We start from the raw sequence: 15,182 nt of genomic DNA, 5'->3' as shown, positions 1-15,182 counted from the left end.
TTTTTTTTTTGCTTTTTGGAGGGCAGTTGGGGTTAAGTGACTTGCCCGAAGTCACAGGCTAGTGTTTTGTGTTAAGTGTCTGAGGTTGGATTTGAACTCAGGTCCTCCTGACTCTAGGGCCGGTGCTCTATTGACTGCACCACCTAGCCGCCCCAGGAAATTTCTCTTGTAAAAGAATTTGTCAACATACATTAGTGAAAGTAGTGTATTTCAACCTATTTGCCACAGTCTTCTCTGTCTTTGGTATATTTAGAATTCTTTGTAACTGAATAAAATGGTGGGGAGGGCGCTTGATTTTTTTTTTTGAGACATTAGATTAGAAATAGTTGGCAACAACTGAATTTTGGAATGGTTTATCCTTCTTATTAAACCTTGGCCTCCTAAACCTTCTAGGGATTCACTTGACTTAATTACAATTTAGAATGAGTTTTAAAAAATGGTCATTTTCCTTTGTAAGGTAAAAGAAGGGTCTTGGATTGAAATTTTGCTTTAAATTGATTATAGAACCCGGGGACTTATGCTCACAAAACCAATTATTTTCAAAACAAAACAAAAAAAAATCTGCCTTGTAGTATACACTGAATACAGTCCTGGTGAAGATCTTTGCTGAAAACTGAGTTAGAAATTAGTTTGTTAATTAAAGTGAGCTACCCATTTCTCAACATTTTTGCTTATAAAATTGCTTAATTGTGTAATCAACATAACCGAAAATGCATATATTTTAATAGCTCGTGGCCAAAATGAGTTTATGATCAGAATTCATTTAGAAAACAGATTGCTTCTGTTTAGACTTCTATTCTCAATGCCTTTTGGTTCACTTAGCTGAGGGAATTAGATGCATCCTGAGGCATGTTTCTTCAGAACCAAGCACTTCTGCATACTTGCTATTTATGATTTTACTCAGGATAGAAAACCTCAGTGAAGCAAACCACTAGCCCTTTAGAAGTACTTTTTCTGTTTGTTTTTTTAATCTCCATCCTCTAGTGAAAATGCATAAAAGTAATTAAAAGCTTCTGGAAAGATTTGGTTTACTGGAATTTGGAGATATAAATCTGAATAACATTCATTCTTTAAAACAAAAATTCTGTTAGTCTAAAAAAAGCTTTAAAAATAAATAATTTTCAGGCTTTTACTTAAAAAAAGAAAATAAAAAAAAACCCATATGGGGCAGAATTGGGTAAAATAGGCACTGATTGTCCTTCCAAAAAGCAATCTGATATCCTTCTACCTTAGTCAGCTTTCAAACCACTCTTATTCACACAGTTTGTACTCTAGCTAAATAGGATTATTCTCTTTCCACCAAACACCCCCCACAAGCCTTTGCTCACAATCACTTTGAATGCTCTTCTTCCTCTTCTTCACCTTTGTAGTTCCTATCCATCCTTTCAAGCTCACCTCAAAGGCCACCCTTCTAGGATGTCTTCCTGCTGCTCCTCAGTCAGTAATGACCTTTCCTTTCCAAAATCAAGCGATGCTGTGTTTTTAAACTTTCTGTGGCATCTGACTAATAAACGCTGTGTGTTATTGTTGTCTCTGATGGTGTTTTATCCCATGATTGAATGGCTGGTTCCTTGAGGGTAGAAACGGTGTGTTAGAATAACCATGATAGCTCACATTTATATCACACCTTCAGTTTTGTAACCCTTCACATACATGGTCTTATTTGATATGTACTTTGTTGTTCTGGTAAGTGGGTTTTTTGTAAGGTATACAGTACAATGTAAACATTCGATAAGTGGCAATTAACAGTTCAAGAGGCTTTCAGGAATATAGCACCTCCTTTGAACATTCCTTCCTTTATAAATATTGTTAAAGGAATTTTAGAAAAAAGGAAATTCTAAACATCATCTTGCCAGAGAGAGCATCCTCTAGCATGAAAATCAAGACAGATTAGATACTGATATACTTAGTTTCAGGGCCCCAGGGAAGACACTAACATCCTTTCTTTTCTCATTGAAGACTTCAGGTATTGTTATCTATTAGAATTTGAACATTCTTGGTAGCTTTGTAGGACAGAGGGTAACTTAGTCCTTGTGCCAAGAAATACCCATATAAATAGAAAAAATGGAGATAGGTAGAATTACTAAACAGAAGACAGCCTATTCTTTTCTCTGTCTGGGATGTAGAGTGAGGGAGGAGAATGGTTATCTCCCTTTTTTTTTTCCTATTCTCCTGCTTCTTTTAGCCATCTTAGAGTTCTTGGTTTTTTGACCATTCGAATCATAAAATCTCTTTAAAATCTTTTTTTACAAATAAATACCCCTTACTGTGCTAGATACTTTTGTACAAAGATGAAGAAGAATAGTTTATGTGAGAAGTCAAGGTGGGGGAGGTTATGGGAGAAGTTTTGTTCCTATTTCTTAGTCCCCAGTATCATCCTACTTCAACTTTGCTACAGAGTGTGGTCACCAGATAGAACAAAAAAGTTAAACCTCTCTGGTGATGCTTTTGTCTTCCCTTCAGTCTTTTCTCAGTATGTATTTCTGTTCTTTATGGAGTCTGAACATTCTTGAAGGGAATGAGTAACATCTCTGTGGAATAATGAAGAACAGGAGAGGTCAAAGGACTGTAGAGATGTGAGGCTCTATATTTATATTTTCTTTTTTTATTTTTTTAAGTTAAGAAAGTAGATACTTCAAACTAGGTTAGTTTGCCAATTTCTGACAAAACTTTAAAATTCAAGGAATATCAGCCCTGAAAGGAAGAATGTTTATGAGTCAGCATAGGTTCATTAAGAATAACCTCATTTTCTCCTTTCTTGTCGTTCTGTTGTTTCAGACTCTTCTTGACCCCATTGAGGTTTTCTTGGCAAAGATAATGGAGTGATTTATCTTTTCCTTCTCCATCTTGTTTTACAGATGGGGAAACTAAGGCAAATAGGGTTAAGTAAACTTGCCCAAGGTCACACAGCTTAGTAAGTGTCAGAGGCCAGATTTGAACTCAGGAAGATTAGTCTTCCTGACTGACACTATCTCCTATATATACATGACTGTATATAAAATGCTGTTAGATAGTGTTTATCTAGATTTTAACAAGGCGATTAATAAAATTTCTTATGATAACCTCATGGTCAAGGTAGAGAGATATGGACTGGATAATAATGTACTTAGAAGATTTAGAACTGGTGGAATGCCTACCAAAGACTTGGAAAAAATTTTCTTTTGGAGTGTCCCAACGCCCTATCCTTGGCTTTGTTCTGTTTACCTTTTTTTTTTTTAAATCACTGACTTAGAAAACATATTAGCAAGTTTGGGAATGACATGAAACAGTGAATGATAGCTAATATGTTGAATGACAGAATCAGGATCCAAAAAGATCTTGGGAGACAAGAACAATAGATTATATAATGGGATGAAATCTAATAGAACTAAATGAAAATTCCAGAATTTGTTTAAAAAATCAACCACCTAAGTACAATTATGAAGTCTCCTAATTATTTTGCTGCCCTCCCCTATACTAGTATAGCTTTCACACTACTTATCAAAAGGCTGGCATTGTTTTCCTACTCGGGGAAACTCTAATGGCTCTGTCTTATCTCTGGAGTCCTATATAAACTGTTTAACTTTTAAAGCCCTTCACAACCTGGTTCCCACCTCCACCTCTCTTCCCACCCTAGTTGTATGTTATTTTCCCTTCTGCACTCTGTGATCCAGTCAAACTGAACTTCTCTGCTTTCAAACATAATATTCCATCTCTTTTCTTCTTCCTTTACCCTGACTATCCCTCCTAGTGTCTGGAATGAACTTTACCATCACTCCTATGTCCCTTTCTTGTGTATGAAGCCTTTCCTGATCCCTCTCAGTTTCTATTGCCCTCTATCCCAAACTACCTTAAACTTAACTATCTGATATTTATTTTCTTTTCATTTATTCTATACATACAAACTTACATACACATATGTATACATATATACACACACATATGTATACATATATACACACACATACATACATTTCTTCCCTAATAGAATGTAAGCCTGAGAGTAGCATTTGTCATTCTTTGTATCTGTATCCCTAGCACCTTGTAGCCCAGTGCTTAGACACTTAATAAAACTTGTGATTGATGCATTGATGGAGTGGAGGATGGGAAATGTAGTTGAAAAGCAGTTCATATGAAAAAGACCTAGAGGTTTTAGTAGATAGTAACAACATGAGCAATAATGTGATGTGGCAGCCAAAAGAATACTAGCTTCCAGAGCTGAAGAAGAGGTTATCTTCTGAAAATTGACCTAATTGGATCATTTCTGGATTATTGTGTCAAATTTTAGACACATTTATGGAAGGATATTCACACAAGAGCAGGTCTAGAGAAGCACAACTGAGGTAATGAAAGGACACAAAGCCATGCCTTAAAAGAATCAGTTGAAAGAATTGGTAACTGTTTAATCCATAGAGGAGAAAACTGCATAGGAGTGGGTTGGTTAATGGTGATCTGTGATCACCATCTTAACATATTTGTAGAATTTTTATTAAACATTTATTAAGTGCCTAGTTACTGTTCAGTCATGTCAGACTCTTCATGACCCCGTGAACTAACTGTCCATGGGGTTTTCTTGGAAAAGATACTGGAGTGATTTACCATTTCCTTCTCCTGTCTTATATAGGCAGGGGTTAAGTGGCTTCCTCAGGATTATACAACTAGAAGTATCTGCAGTCAAATTTGAACAGTCTCTCTGCCTTGAGGACCAGTGCTCTATCCATTGTGCTACCTAGTAGCCCCCATTTGTATGTAGATTGTTTAATGAGGAAAAAAGTCTTACTTTCTTCTGCCTAGTCTTGGTAAATAGAACTAGGGTCATAGGTAGAAGTTATAGGGAGACATTTTGGTTTAATAGAAATATGAAGAGAAACTTGATGACAACTACCCTAAAAATGGAACGGACTACTTTGGTAGGTTGTTTCTTGTTGCTGGGAGTGGTTAGGTTCAGAATGGGAGAACTGCTTGCTGGGGATGTCCTTTTTTTTTTTTTTTAAAGCAATCGGGGTTAAGTAACTTGCTCAAGGTTACAAGGCCAGTTATTATTATTTTTGTGTGGGTGCAGAGTATCAGAGGCCGGAATCCCCATTTTGACACTGGGGCCAGCGCTCTTACTCACTGCGCCACCTGGCCGCCCCTGGGGATGTTCTTAATGTGAATCATGATTCAGGTAAAGTAGATGACCTCTGATAACTCTTAGTATTTTGAAACTGATTCTAATTGTTATATAAATACATGATGCATGGTGTACAATTTAAGTTAAAAAAATTTTTTTTGATAGCTTTTGCTTTTTCTTTCTCTACATTTCCCATTGTAATCCCCTATCCTCCCTGGACCTGTCCTTTAAAACAAAGAATAAAAAAGAGGAAGAGAGTTCAGCAAAATTAAGTAACATCTAAAAGACCTGATATTATATGCAATGTTCTATACTCAGCATGTCCTTCCCCCTGCAAATAAGGAGGAGATGCCTTTTCATAGCTCTTTTGGGTGGCCATTCGTTATTATAATTTCAGAACATTCAGTTTTGTTTATTTGATTGTTCTTTCCATTTATCTTGTGGTCCTCAGAGATACTTGATACAGATCCCCCCCACACACACACTTTTATTTTCCTTTTTTGGAGGGCAATTGGGGTTAAGTAACTTGCTTAAGGTTACATGGCTAATATTTTTGTGTGGGTGTTAAGTGTCTGAGGCCTGAACCAACTCAGGTCCTCTGGACTCCGGGGCAGGGCTTTTACTTTCTGGACCACCTAGCCGCCCCTATCCCAACTTCTTATCTTATCCTAGTTGATTTAGATTTATTCCTGCAACATATTTTAATGTAATCAAAGTTGTTTATTTTATCTTTTGTAATTGCTTCTTTCCCTTGTTTGGTTAAGGATTCTTGCCCTAGTAAAAGCAAGAGAGAGCATTCATTGTCACCACTATTTGGTATAGTACTATAATTGCTAACTATAATGATAAGAAAAATAGAGGGAATATGTTTAGGCAGAAAAGCAAAATACATTGTTTTTTGCAGATAATGATGTAGAAAATCATAGAGAGTCGATGAAAAATAATTCAAACAATAACATTAGCAAAGTTGCATGATAGGAATTAAATCTACATAAATCATCAGTATTTCTATTATATTGCCAGTGAAACCCAATAGGAAAAGATAGAAAGATAAATTCTTTCAAAATAACTGCAGGATATTATAAAATACTTGGGAATCTACCTAGAAAGACAAACACATGAACTATAATAATAATATGATTACAACTACAAAATTACTCTTTATTGAAATAAAGATAGACCTAAATATAGAAATATTTAATTGCTCATGGGTAGGTCAAGCCCATATAATAAAAATGATAATACTAGTTAAATTAATTTACTTTTTCAATGCCGTACCAATCAAACTATCAAAGGATTGCTTTATAGAACTAGAAAAAATAGTAAAGAAACTCATCCAGAAGAAAAAAAGGTCAAGATTTTCAAGGAGAAAAAAAAACAAACAAAAAGGGATGGGGCCTAGCAGTACTAGGTCTCAAACTGTACTTCAAAGCATTAATCATTAAACCAATTTGGTACTGGTTTCATATGGTTAGTGAAACAGACCATACTGAAGCAATTGAACCTAGCAACCTAGTGGTTGATAAATCCAAAAATCCCAAGCTACTAGGGTAAGGACTTAGTGTTTGTCAAAACATCGTTTGACAAAAAAAATTCTGGGAAAACTGGACAACAGTCTCGCAGAAATTCAGTTTAGTCCAGGACCTTGTACCATATTCCAAAGTATGTTCTAGTTAGGTACATTACAATCAAGCAAGGAATAGAGAGAAATAAAGGAGATAAAATGAATGATTTTGCATATATTAAGTTTGACACAAACAAAACCACAACCAAACCAATATAGCCAAAATTAGAAATAAATAAATGAGGGAAAAAATCTTTATTAGTTTCTCTGTATAAAGTTTCTCAGAAAAAGGCCTCAGTTTCATGTAAGGGACTGTCAAATTTGCAAGAATTAAGAGCCATTTTCTAATTGATTAATGGTAAAAGAATATATATAGTTTTCAAAGGAAAAAATACAAACTGTCAATAGCCATATGAAAAAAATGCTCCAAATCACTTAATAATTAGAAAAATGAAATTAAAATAACCTTGAGGTCCTGTCACAGCTATCAGAATTCGTAAAGTTGACCAAAAGGGAAGAGAACAAATGTTAGTAGAGCTGCAGGAAAAGAGGAACATTAATGCACAGTTGATGGAGCTGTGACTTAGTACAGCCATTCTGGAAAATAATTTGGAACTGTATCTAAAAGTCATTTTTGTAGTATCAAAAGAACTGGAAACAAGGGGGAGTGCCCACCATTTGGGGAGTGACCGGACAAATTATGGTACATAAAAGTAATGGAAATACAGTTATTCTATAAGTAATGATGAAAAGGGACAGTTTTAGTGAAAACTCGCAAAGACTTAATGTGAATTGATGCATAGTGGAGTAGAACAAAGAGAATTATTTATACAGTACCATTGAAAAACAAACAACTTTGGAAACACTGAGAGCTCTAATCAGTACAGTGACAGAGGACAAACGATGAAGCATTGTATCCACCTCTCAGCAGAGAGGTGATGGATGCAGGGTGAGAACAAGGCATATGTTTTTGGGGACATGGCCAATGCAGGAATTTGTTTTTCTTAACTCTGCATATTTGTTACAAGGGTTTTATTTCCACTCCCACTCCAACTGGACTGGAGTGGTGGGAGAGAGGAGATGGGTGGGAAGGAGAAAAAAAAATCTGTTTTCGTTAATTAAAAAACAAATGAAATTTCAAGTGAAATTAAATTTTTTTTAAAGAATTCTCTCTACAGGTATATGGTGGGTACTTAAAAGCACAGGAAATAACACTGTAAGACAGTTTTGCTTTAGACTGTGGCAACAACCTTATGTGTCAGGCCTACTCCAGAGATCCCATAAAAATCACTTGTTCACTTTCATACATTTTCCTGATTGCTTGCTTACTTGTTTGTTTGTTTGTTTGTTTGTTATAGCTCAGACTAATCAGGTTCATGTAACAGGCAGGATAATGGTAATACTTTTTCAGGTTAACTTGTTGGTTAACCACGTATATGGATCAGATATTTGATGAGGATATTAGTGAAACTTAAGAGATCTTAAATGGATTCTATATCCTAGACTATGTAGTCAATATTATAAATATGAATAGTGGCTTATCAAATGCAGTAAAAAATGAAACAATTTAAAATAATATTTTAAAATAAAATCTTTATATTTCAAACTTCTACCACCTCTTGGAGTAACAGATTCTGTAAGTTCATTGTTTACAGTATAGAGTAGTATTTCCTTTTACTCATGACAAAAAACTTAGACATTATTATAGCTAAGACAAAGGTCAAATAATATTCTTTCAGTGGAGGATTTTGTTACTCCTAAGTAGGATTGGTTACCTAACCATTAACAAATTGATCTCTCAGTGGTTTAATTAGAAATGAACATTTTATTCCTAAGGCTTTTGCACACTTCTTCCAGATCTCTTGGATCTCTTATTTTAAGGATGACTGTGAGGCTTTATGGCCTCAGTGTTCTGGTAAAAAATGCTGCTGCTACACTGGAATTGTGGCCATGTTTTAGTCTCTAAGCAAATTACAAGGGTCTTTCTTCAGCCTTTGCCTCTGTCTTCCTTGAGGGAGTTTTCCAGTGCGCTGGGGTGTAACAGAACTTGTGCTGGTTTGGAGTTATTTAATAGTTGTATGCTTGTAAATACTGAACCTCATCTGTAGAATAGAGGTAATAATACTTTTGCTACCTATTTCACACAAGTATATTGTGGGAAACGAATTTTTAAACATTAAAGTAATGTGTAAATGTGAGTAATAGCCATTATCTTGTTTGTACTTTTATTATTTCAATGGCAATTAGAACTATCACTGGAAGTAAAATAGAGCATAATGTAGAATCTAGAAAAAGTCTTTTCTATTCTAACACTGTGAAATGAACTGGATTTGGAGTGAAAGGACCTGTATTCTAATGCTGGCATTTCTAATTATTGTGTGGCCTTGGGCAGATAGCTATGTTATCATTTCCTATCAATTGTAAAATGAGGGTTTGGACTACAGGATTTCTCAAGAATCTTCCTGCTCTAATTCAGTTCTCAGTAGCAATGGACTGGAGGAGACACTGGGAATGTAGCTCCCATATTCACAATCAAACTCAATTATTAGGCCTTGGTTGTTCTTGGGATAGAACATGGTGCTTTTTCTTGCCACACAGGGACTTTATTGTCTTCCATACCTTCTTTCAGCCTCACTGGTGGACTCTGTGGTTTTATATTTGAATGGGGTGATTGTATCTGACTTTGATAAGTGAGAAAAAAGTTGCATACAGGCTTTAGGAATGAAAAGATATCAAATTGCTAATGTAGGCACTCTTCCATGTTCATTTTTGCTTTCATTTTTTAACTCTTAGAGTCTTTTCAGGTTCAAGATTAGTGGAAAAGTTTTATAGCTGAACTAAGTTACTCCTTTATTCATAAAACCTCTTATGAGTTCACCTACCCTACAGACTTGTAAATTAAATAAATGAGAAGTCCTATGAATCTTCATAATGCATTGTAGTCCTTTTAAGTAGTCTATTTTGTATGTGTTTGTGGTAGGGGCTGTCATATTTATTCCTGTATTTCCCTATGGCAAATGTTTGCTGTTGAATTAAGTTGTGGTACTTTAGCAATGAGTAGTTATTTTTTAGACTTGTCAGAGTTTTGTGGTATTAAAACCAAGAACTTGGAACCTCTAGAAGAAAAATCTTAAATATGATGTTGAATTTATAAATCAAATAAGAAACAAAAATTCCTTTGTAGGGAGTGTTGATGTGGAAAATGGTCCATAGTTTTGGTGAAGAATTGAATAATAACTATTTGAGACTGACCCTCCTCACATTGGTTCTTCACCTACAACTAAAGTGTCTGTTACTCTCTTGTTCCTCTGATCATACCTGCCCTGAAACATCCTTGATGCATTACTTTTTTTCAACCTAGAGAAGGTGATAATGGCAGTCAAATGTTCTTAGCGCACATGGGCTAGCAATGTACAAGAAAGAAGGCTTATTGGTTAATAGAAACTTCTTGGCCTAGTAAACCATGTTCTGTTAAATCGAGTTTTCTGAATTGTTTGTTATTGCGACTTAATAGCACTTTCAAGAATCTCAGCGGTGATTTTTTTTTTACCCTAGAGCCTCTTCTAACAATATATCAGAAAAGGAAGGGAAGGAAAGACTTTGTAGAACACTCTTAGGGATTTAAAAAAACAACTTTGTTTCTGTAGTCTGTAATTAAACAGAAGCTTTCATTGTATTGACATGCAGACCCTTAGGCAGAAGGAATGATTTGCCCTAAAGAAAAGGGAGTGCCCAAAGCAAGAAGAACATTTTATGACGATATTATGCAAGGAGTATTAAGTTGACATTAGAAGTGCCTAAATGTGTGATATGTTGTTTCCAAGTGGTGAAATCAGAGGATACAAACTTCAGATTAAAATCAAGAGGCAGAGGTAACATTGGTTCTTGTGTGGGATGCTCCTCCTGCTATAAATATCAGCCAGCTGGTTTTCTGGTTATGAGCATGGGTTATGAAAGCAGTACCTGCCTCTGTGACTTTTCTGGGTTGAATACTAAATGTAGGATGAAATTTAAAGGAAAAGACAATATATCTTCTCTTTTAAACTTTAGTCATTTCTTCTAATATTTTGAGTTCTAAAATTTCAACTTGAAGTGGATAATAAAATGTTGCCGTTAAAGATATTTTAAAAAAAGTTAATCCAAGCCTTTTAACTTGTCTGCCCTCAATTCTAGAGGCAAGTTCTCTGCTTACTAGCCAGTGTCTGAAGAATGATGAATAGGATTGTCATGTCTGGCAAGGTCCCATCTTTACCATTACCCACATTGGCAAAGCTGGCAAACCATGTGTGCTCTGCTCTTTGTGATGACAGTGCCATTACCTGTAGAGCACAGTGCCAGTAATATAAATGTGAGTTTTGTGTGTTTTGATACCTGGCTCTGACCCCTTCACCTTCCTCAGCCTGAGTTTCCCCATTTCCAGAGTAAAGATAATAATTCTTAAATTACCTGTCTCACAGAGATGTTGTGGGAAAAGCTTTTTTTAGCCCTTAAAACTGTATTGAAATGTATTGATAATTAGCTATCTCTTGGGAAAGAACTTTGGTAGCCTTATGCCTGTAGAAATTTTTGTTTTCTCTGGTATTCTTAGTAAGTGAATATCAGTCTCTAACCTTTCAAACTGGTTAACGGTCATTGATTCATTTTTTTTTAATTATCTTGAATTTTTTTTTCCTTTCAGGCCCCTGATTCTTTCTTAAAATAGGAAATCTAGAGGAGTAATGGAAGGGAATGTATTTCTTTTGTTTTCATGTCATCTTCAGTTCATTCTCTATTTTTGGTGTTGAACTAACTCCAGTTTGTCTGAAAAGTGAGAAGAAAGACTATTCTCTGACAAATTTTATGATCAAAGCCAGAAAATGGAGCCCAATTTGAATGGGCACATTATTTATAATTAATACCTAAATCTAATGGAACACAGAGAAGTACCTCTACGCTTGAGAATGCTCGTAGCTCAGGGGTTAATGGTCCAGAAGGGCAATTAATTGAAACAAAGCTGTTTTTAGCTGTTTTGGGGAGGAAATAGTTACTACTTTCTGACTTATTGTTTTATTCAGGGGTTTCCATTTTCTTCTGGCACAAAAAAGGCATTCTAACTTATCCAGTGTCAGAGGTGAGAAAAGTTTGTAACCAACAAACCATTTTAGGCTTCCCTGCTTATAGTAGCACCAAACCTTAGGGAAAGACATTTCTTATGGATTTCTGTGTTGCTCTTAGGCCTTGGGGTGTAATCACTCTGCCGGCTCCAAGCCAGAGTGATGCTACCATCAGACTTCATTTTCTGCTCTAAGGGTGTGACCCACAACAAAAGTTTCATCTTAATTTCCTGTGGTCAGTAATCATCCTTTGTTTCATTATGCTCATGCCTTACATTTCTAAGGAAAATTAAATTATCACTTCATTGCCTTTCTGACTGGAGGTCAGTTAGCCATGGAATAGAAGATAACAAAGTGGGTTCCTGAATCCTCATTCCCCAGAAAGAAGATGTAGCTTCTCATCCATGGCACTGGAACTCAGTTCAGCAAGGTACCCTTCTTTGGACTCATCAGGGCACTCTGAATGTGCTCAGTGAAGAGCAGGCTGCCCCAACACAGCCTCCCAAAAGATCCAGGGTTGAGAAGAAATTTGACTCTTTTCTCCAGGGAGTTGGAAGTACTTTTCTTTCCCAAGCACAAGTCTGCATGGCCACATAGCCCAAGCACTGTAGCTTGAACAACTTATTCACTTTATTTCTAAACCAAGTTTCTTCTTCTTAATTAAATCCTTTGGTGACAGAAAGGGCTCTTTTGCCTCTCTGTCCTTTAAAAAAAAAAAAGACATCAATTTTCTAAGGAGTTTATGTTGATGACTTACCTTTGTCTCAACAGGGAACTTTAAAGATCCGTGACAAAGAAGTGACCCTAGAGTATTCACCAAGCCCGGATTTTTGGCACTGTAAACGGGTATGTGTTGAGAGATTTCTTGCCTTTTTCTTTTCTTAAGAATAAGAGGTAATAGGTAGGATGAGGGAGCCAGAGACAAGAAAATGGAACTCTGCCTGGTTATGTTTACTGCTGTGATGTCAAGTTATCCCACAACTTAACTTTTGATTATTAGAAAGCTGAGGAAAATCCAGACCACACTATTTCCTTGGTGTGGAACATTAATCTTAGGATCGGGAAACTAACATTTATTGATGTCTTAGATGAGGATCCTTTCTGTTGATGGTGATTCCAGCCCTGTCACTTGAGACCTCTTTCTTATAACTCATCTTCCCATATAAACAGAAGAGGAATTGGTTCCTGAAATAGTAGATTTCTGGTGAGGATAGAATCTCAAATCATAGAACACTAGATCAGTAAAGGTCCATTAGGGATCATCTTATCCAGTCCAGTTCAGTCATTGTTAAAAGGTGGAGGATCTGACTTCAAATCTGGCCTCAGACACTTGACACTTACTAGTTGTATGAACCTGGACAAGTCACTTAACCCCAGTTGCCTTCCCACACCCTATCTTGTATTTGTACTTGCCCCATTTTGGCAAATACAGAGTTAGAACTAAAACCAGGCTTTCTAACTCTTAATTTGGTGCTTTTTAAATGTTCCCTGGGTTCCTAAGTTCTTAGTCTCAAATAATTTCTTCATATTCTAATACCTTGCAATCTCTAGGATAATAAGGAACCTTTTTATTAGACCAAGTTTTTTTTAGTGTCACACATTTTGAAAAATACTATTGTTAAAAACTCAAATTTTTAAATTGGGCGTGGAGCCTTAAATTGTCAGTATCATATGAAAAGATGTACAAAAATCACTGACTTTAAAAACCTTTTAAAATTGCCTTGATCCATCTAAAACAAATAAACACTTTAAGTGTATGCTTCCTTATCATGTAAATTTAAAAAAACCCCAAAACCCCAAGACAGTGGAGATGGGTAGGATAAGATGTCCAGACCCTAGCTACTATATATATATATATTTTTTTTTTTTTTGCTTTTTGGAGGGCATTTGGGGTTAAGTGACTTGCCCAAGGTCACACGGCTAGTTTTTTGTATTAAGTGTCTGAGGCTGGATTTGAACCCAGGTTCTCCTGACTCCAGGACTGGTGCTCTATTCACTGCGCCACCTAGCCACCCCAACCAAGCTCCTATTAATACAAGGACTTTCTCCCTGAGAATATTGACATCTAGAGGCATGGGGAGTCATATAGGAAATCATATAACTTGATCTGTATGACATTGTCACTTTTACTCTCTGGACGTTAGTTCCATCTCTGTAAAATGAGACTAGATTAGATGTTTTCCCAAGCTCTCTTCCAGCTGTCTTTCTGTGGTCTAAGTTAAGGGACAGCAAATTAAGGCCAATTGTTTTTGTAGGGCTAAGAATGGTTTTTACATTTTTAAATACAATAAAACTTTATTTAGAAATGTAAAAACCATTTTTAGATCACTGGCATACAGAAACAGTCCAGATCACCCAGGCCTAGTTTGCTGACCCTTGTTCTAAGCTTTAAGTAGTCCTCATATGCTCTGATGACCAACTATGATTACATAATCCTAGAAGGCAACATAGAAAGGCATTTACTTAGACTTTTTACTCTTTTTTTTTTTGCCTTTTGGAGGGCAATTGGGGTAACTTGCCCAAGGTTACACGGCTAGTTTTTTTTGTGTGTGTGTGTGGGCCTTAAGTGTCTGAGGCTGGAACCGAATTCTGGTCCTCCTGACTCCAGGGCCGGTGCTTTACTCACTGTGCCACCTAGCCGCCCCGACTTTTTCCTCCTAAGGGATAAAATGAGGTATGTTGTAGAACTATGCCTAATCAATTTTATGGAGATAATCCAGGCCTTTTGGCATGAATAGAGGAAGGATATAAAGATATCTAAAGAAGCCATTTATCTTATTTTGTGTTAATGCTGTTTTCTTGCAACACCTCTAGCTAGAAATGTCCCTTAAATAACTGCTGTAGGCGTCAAAATGTTTATATTCTTCGTCTCTCCTTTGCCAATTATGTTTTTATCCTAACCCCATGAAAGTAATTGGTACATGTTAACTTTGTCTCTATTTGGTTCTGACTGAGAGACTAATTGGGGCACTATCTCAACTTATTCTGTATCTGTTTAGCTCTATGTACTATCAAAGGATGGTAACAGTTTTGAAGTCATAGTATCCTAGAAATTAGCTGTCTTAAAGTTCATTTTAATGTTTATACTTTATTAATACATACAGAAAATAATCTCTTGCAAATGTGTATATAGATAATTAGCATCCTTTCCAAACACAGAAGGCAATTCTTAAGAGTCCTCCCGACCTTAGAAATGAACTTAAGTTTAGGATTACCAGGTTAGGTCTGTCTCTTCTGTGGTATCAACACAAGAATAGCTATGTTTTTAGTTTTATTCAGCTCTGTAGATATTAACATTCAGGATGTGCAGAAAGGTTTTTAAATATTTTTATTGATAATTTTTGCTCATCTTTTTTCCTTTACAGTGTAAAGTTAGCACTGTTGGATATCGTTCATCTTGCTCATATTGCAAGTTCCCAAGAGAGGGTTAGTG

At 36.0% G+C, this 15,182-nt stretch overlaps 1 protein-coding gene across 4 annotated transcripts in view; it reads left to right on the top strand.

Moving 5' to 3' along the window:
• RBM6 (RNA binding motif protein 6) overlaps positions 1-15,182 on the top strand; it is a 104,903-nt gene that overhangs the window by 65,763 nt on the left and 23,958 nt on the right. For 3 of the 4 annotated variants that reach the window (XM_069095682.1, XM_069095681.1, XM_069095683.1), the window contains exons 7-8: positions 12,521-12,595; positions 15,115-15,175. In XM_069095682.1, the coding sequence (XP_068951783.1) occupies positions 12,521-12,595; positions 15,115-15,175 (136 nt within the window). Of the gene's footprint in view, positions 1-10,584; positions 11,005-12,520; positions 12,596-15,114; positions 15,176-15,182 lie in introns of those variants that run through there. The other variant, XM_069095684.1, reaches the window with a different exon arrangement.

The sequence above is a fragment of the Petaurus breviceps genome, unplaced genomic scaffold (genome assembly GCF_028583685.1).
Source record: "Petaurus breviceps papuanus isolate PSGF00001 unplaced genomic scaffold, PetGlider_PUasm1.0 227, whole genome shotgun sequence".
NCBI lineage: Eukaryota > Metazoa > Chordata > Mammalia > Diprotodontia > Petauridae > Petaurus > Petaurus breviceps.
This window is presented reverse-complemented; position numbering and strand designations above follow the sequence as displayed.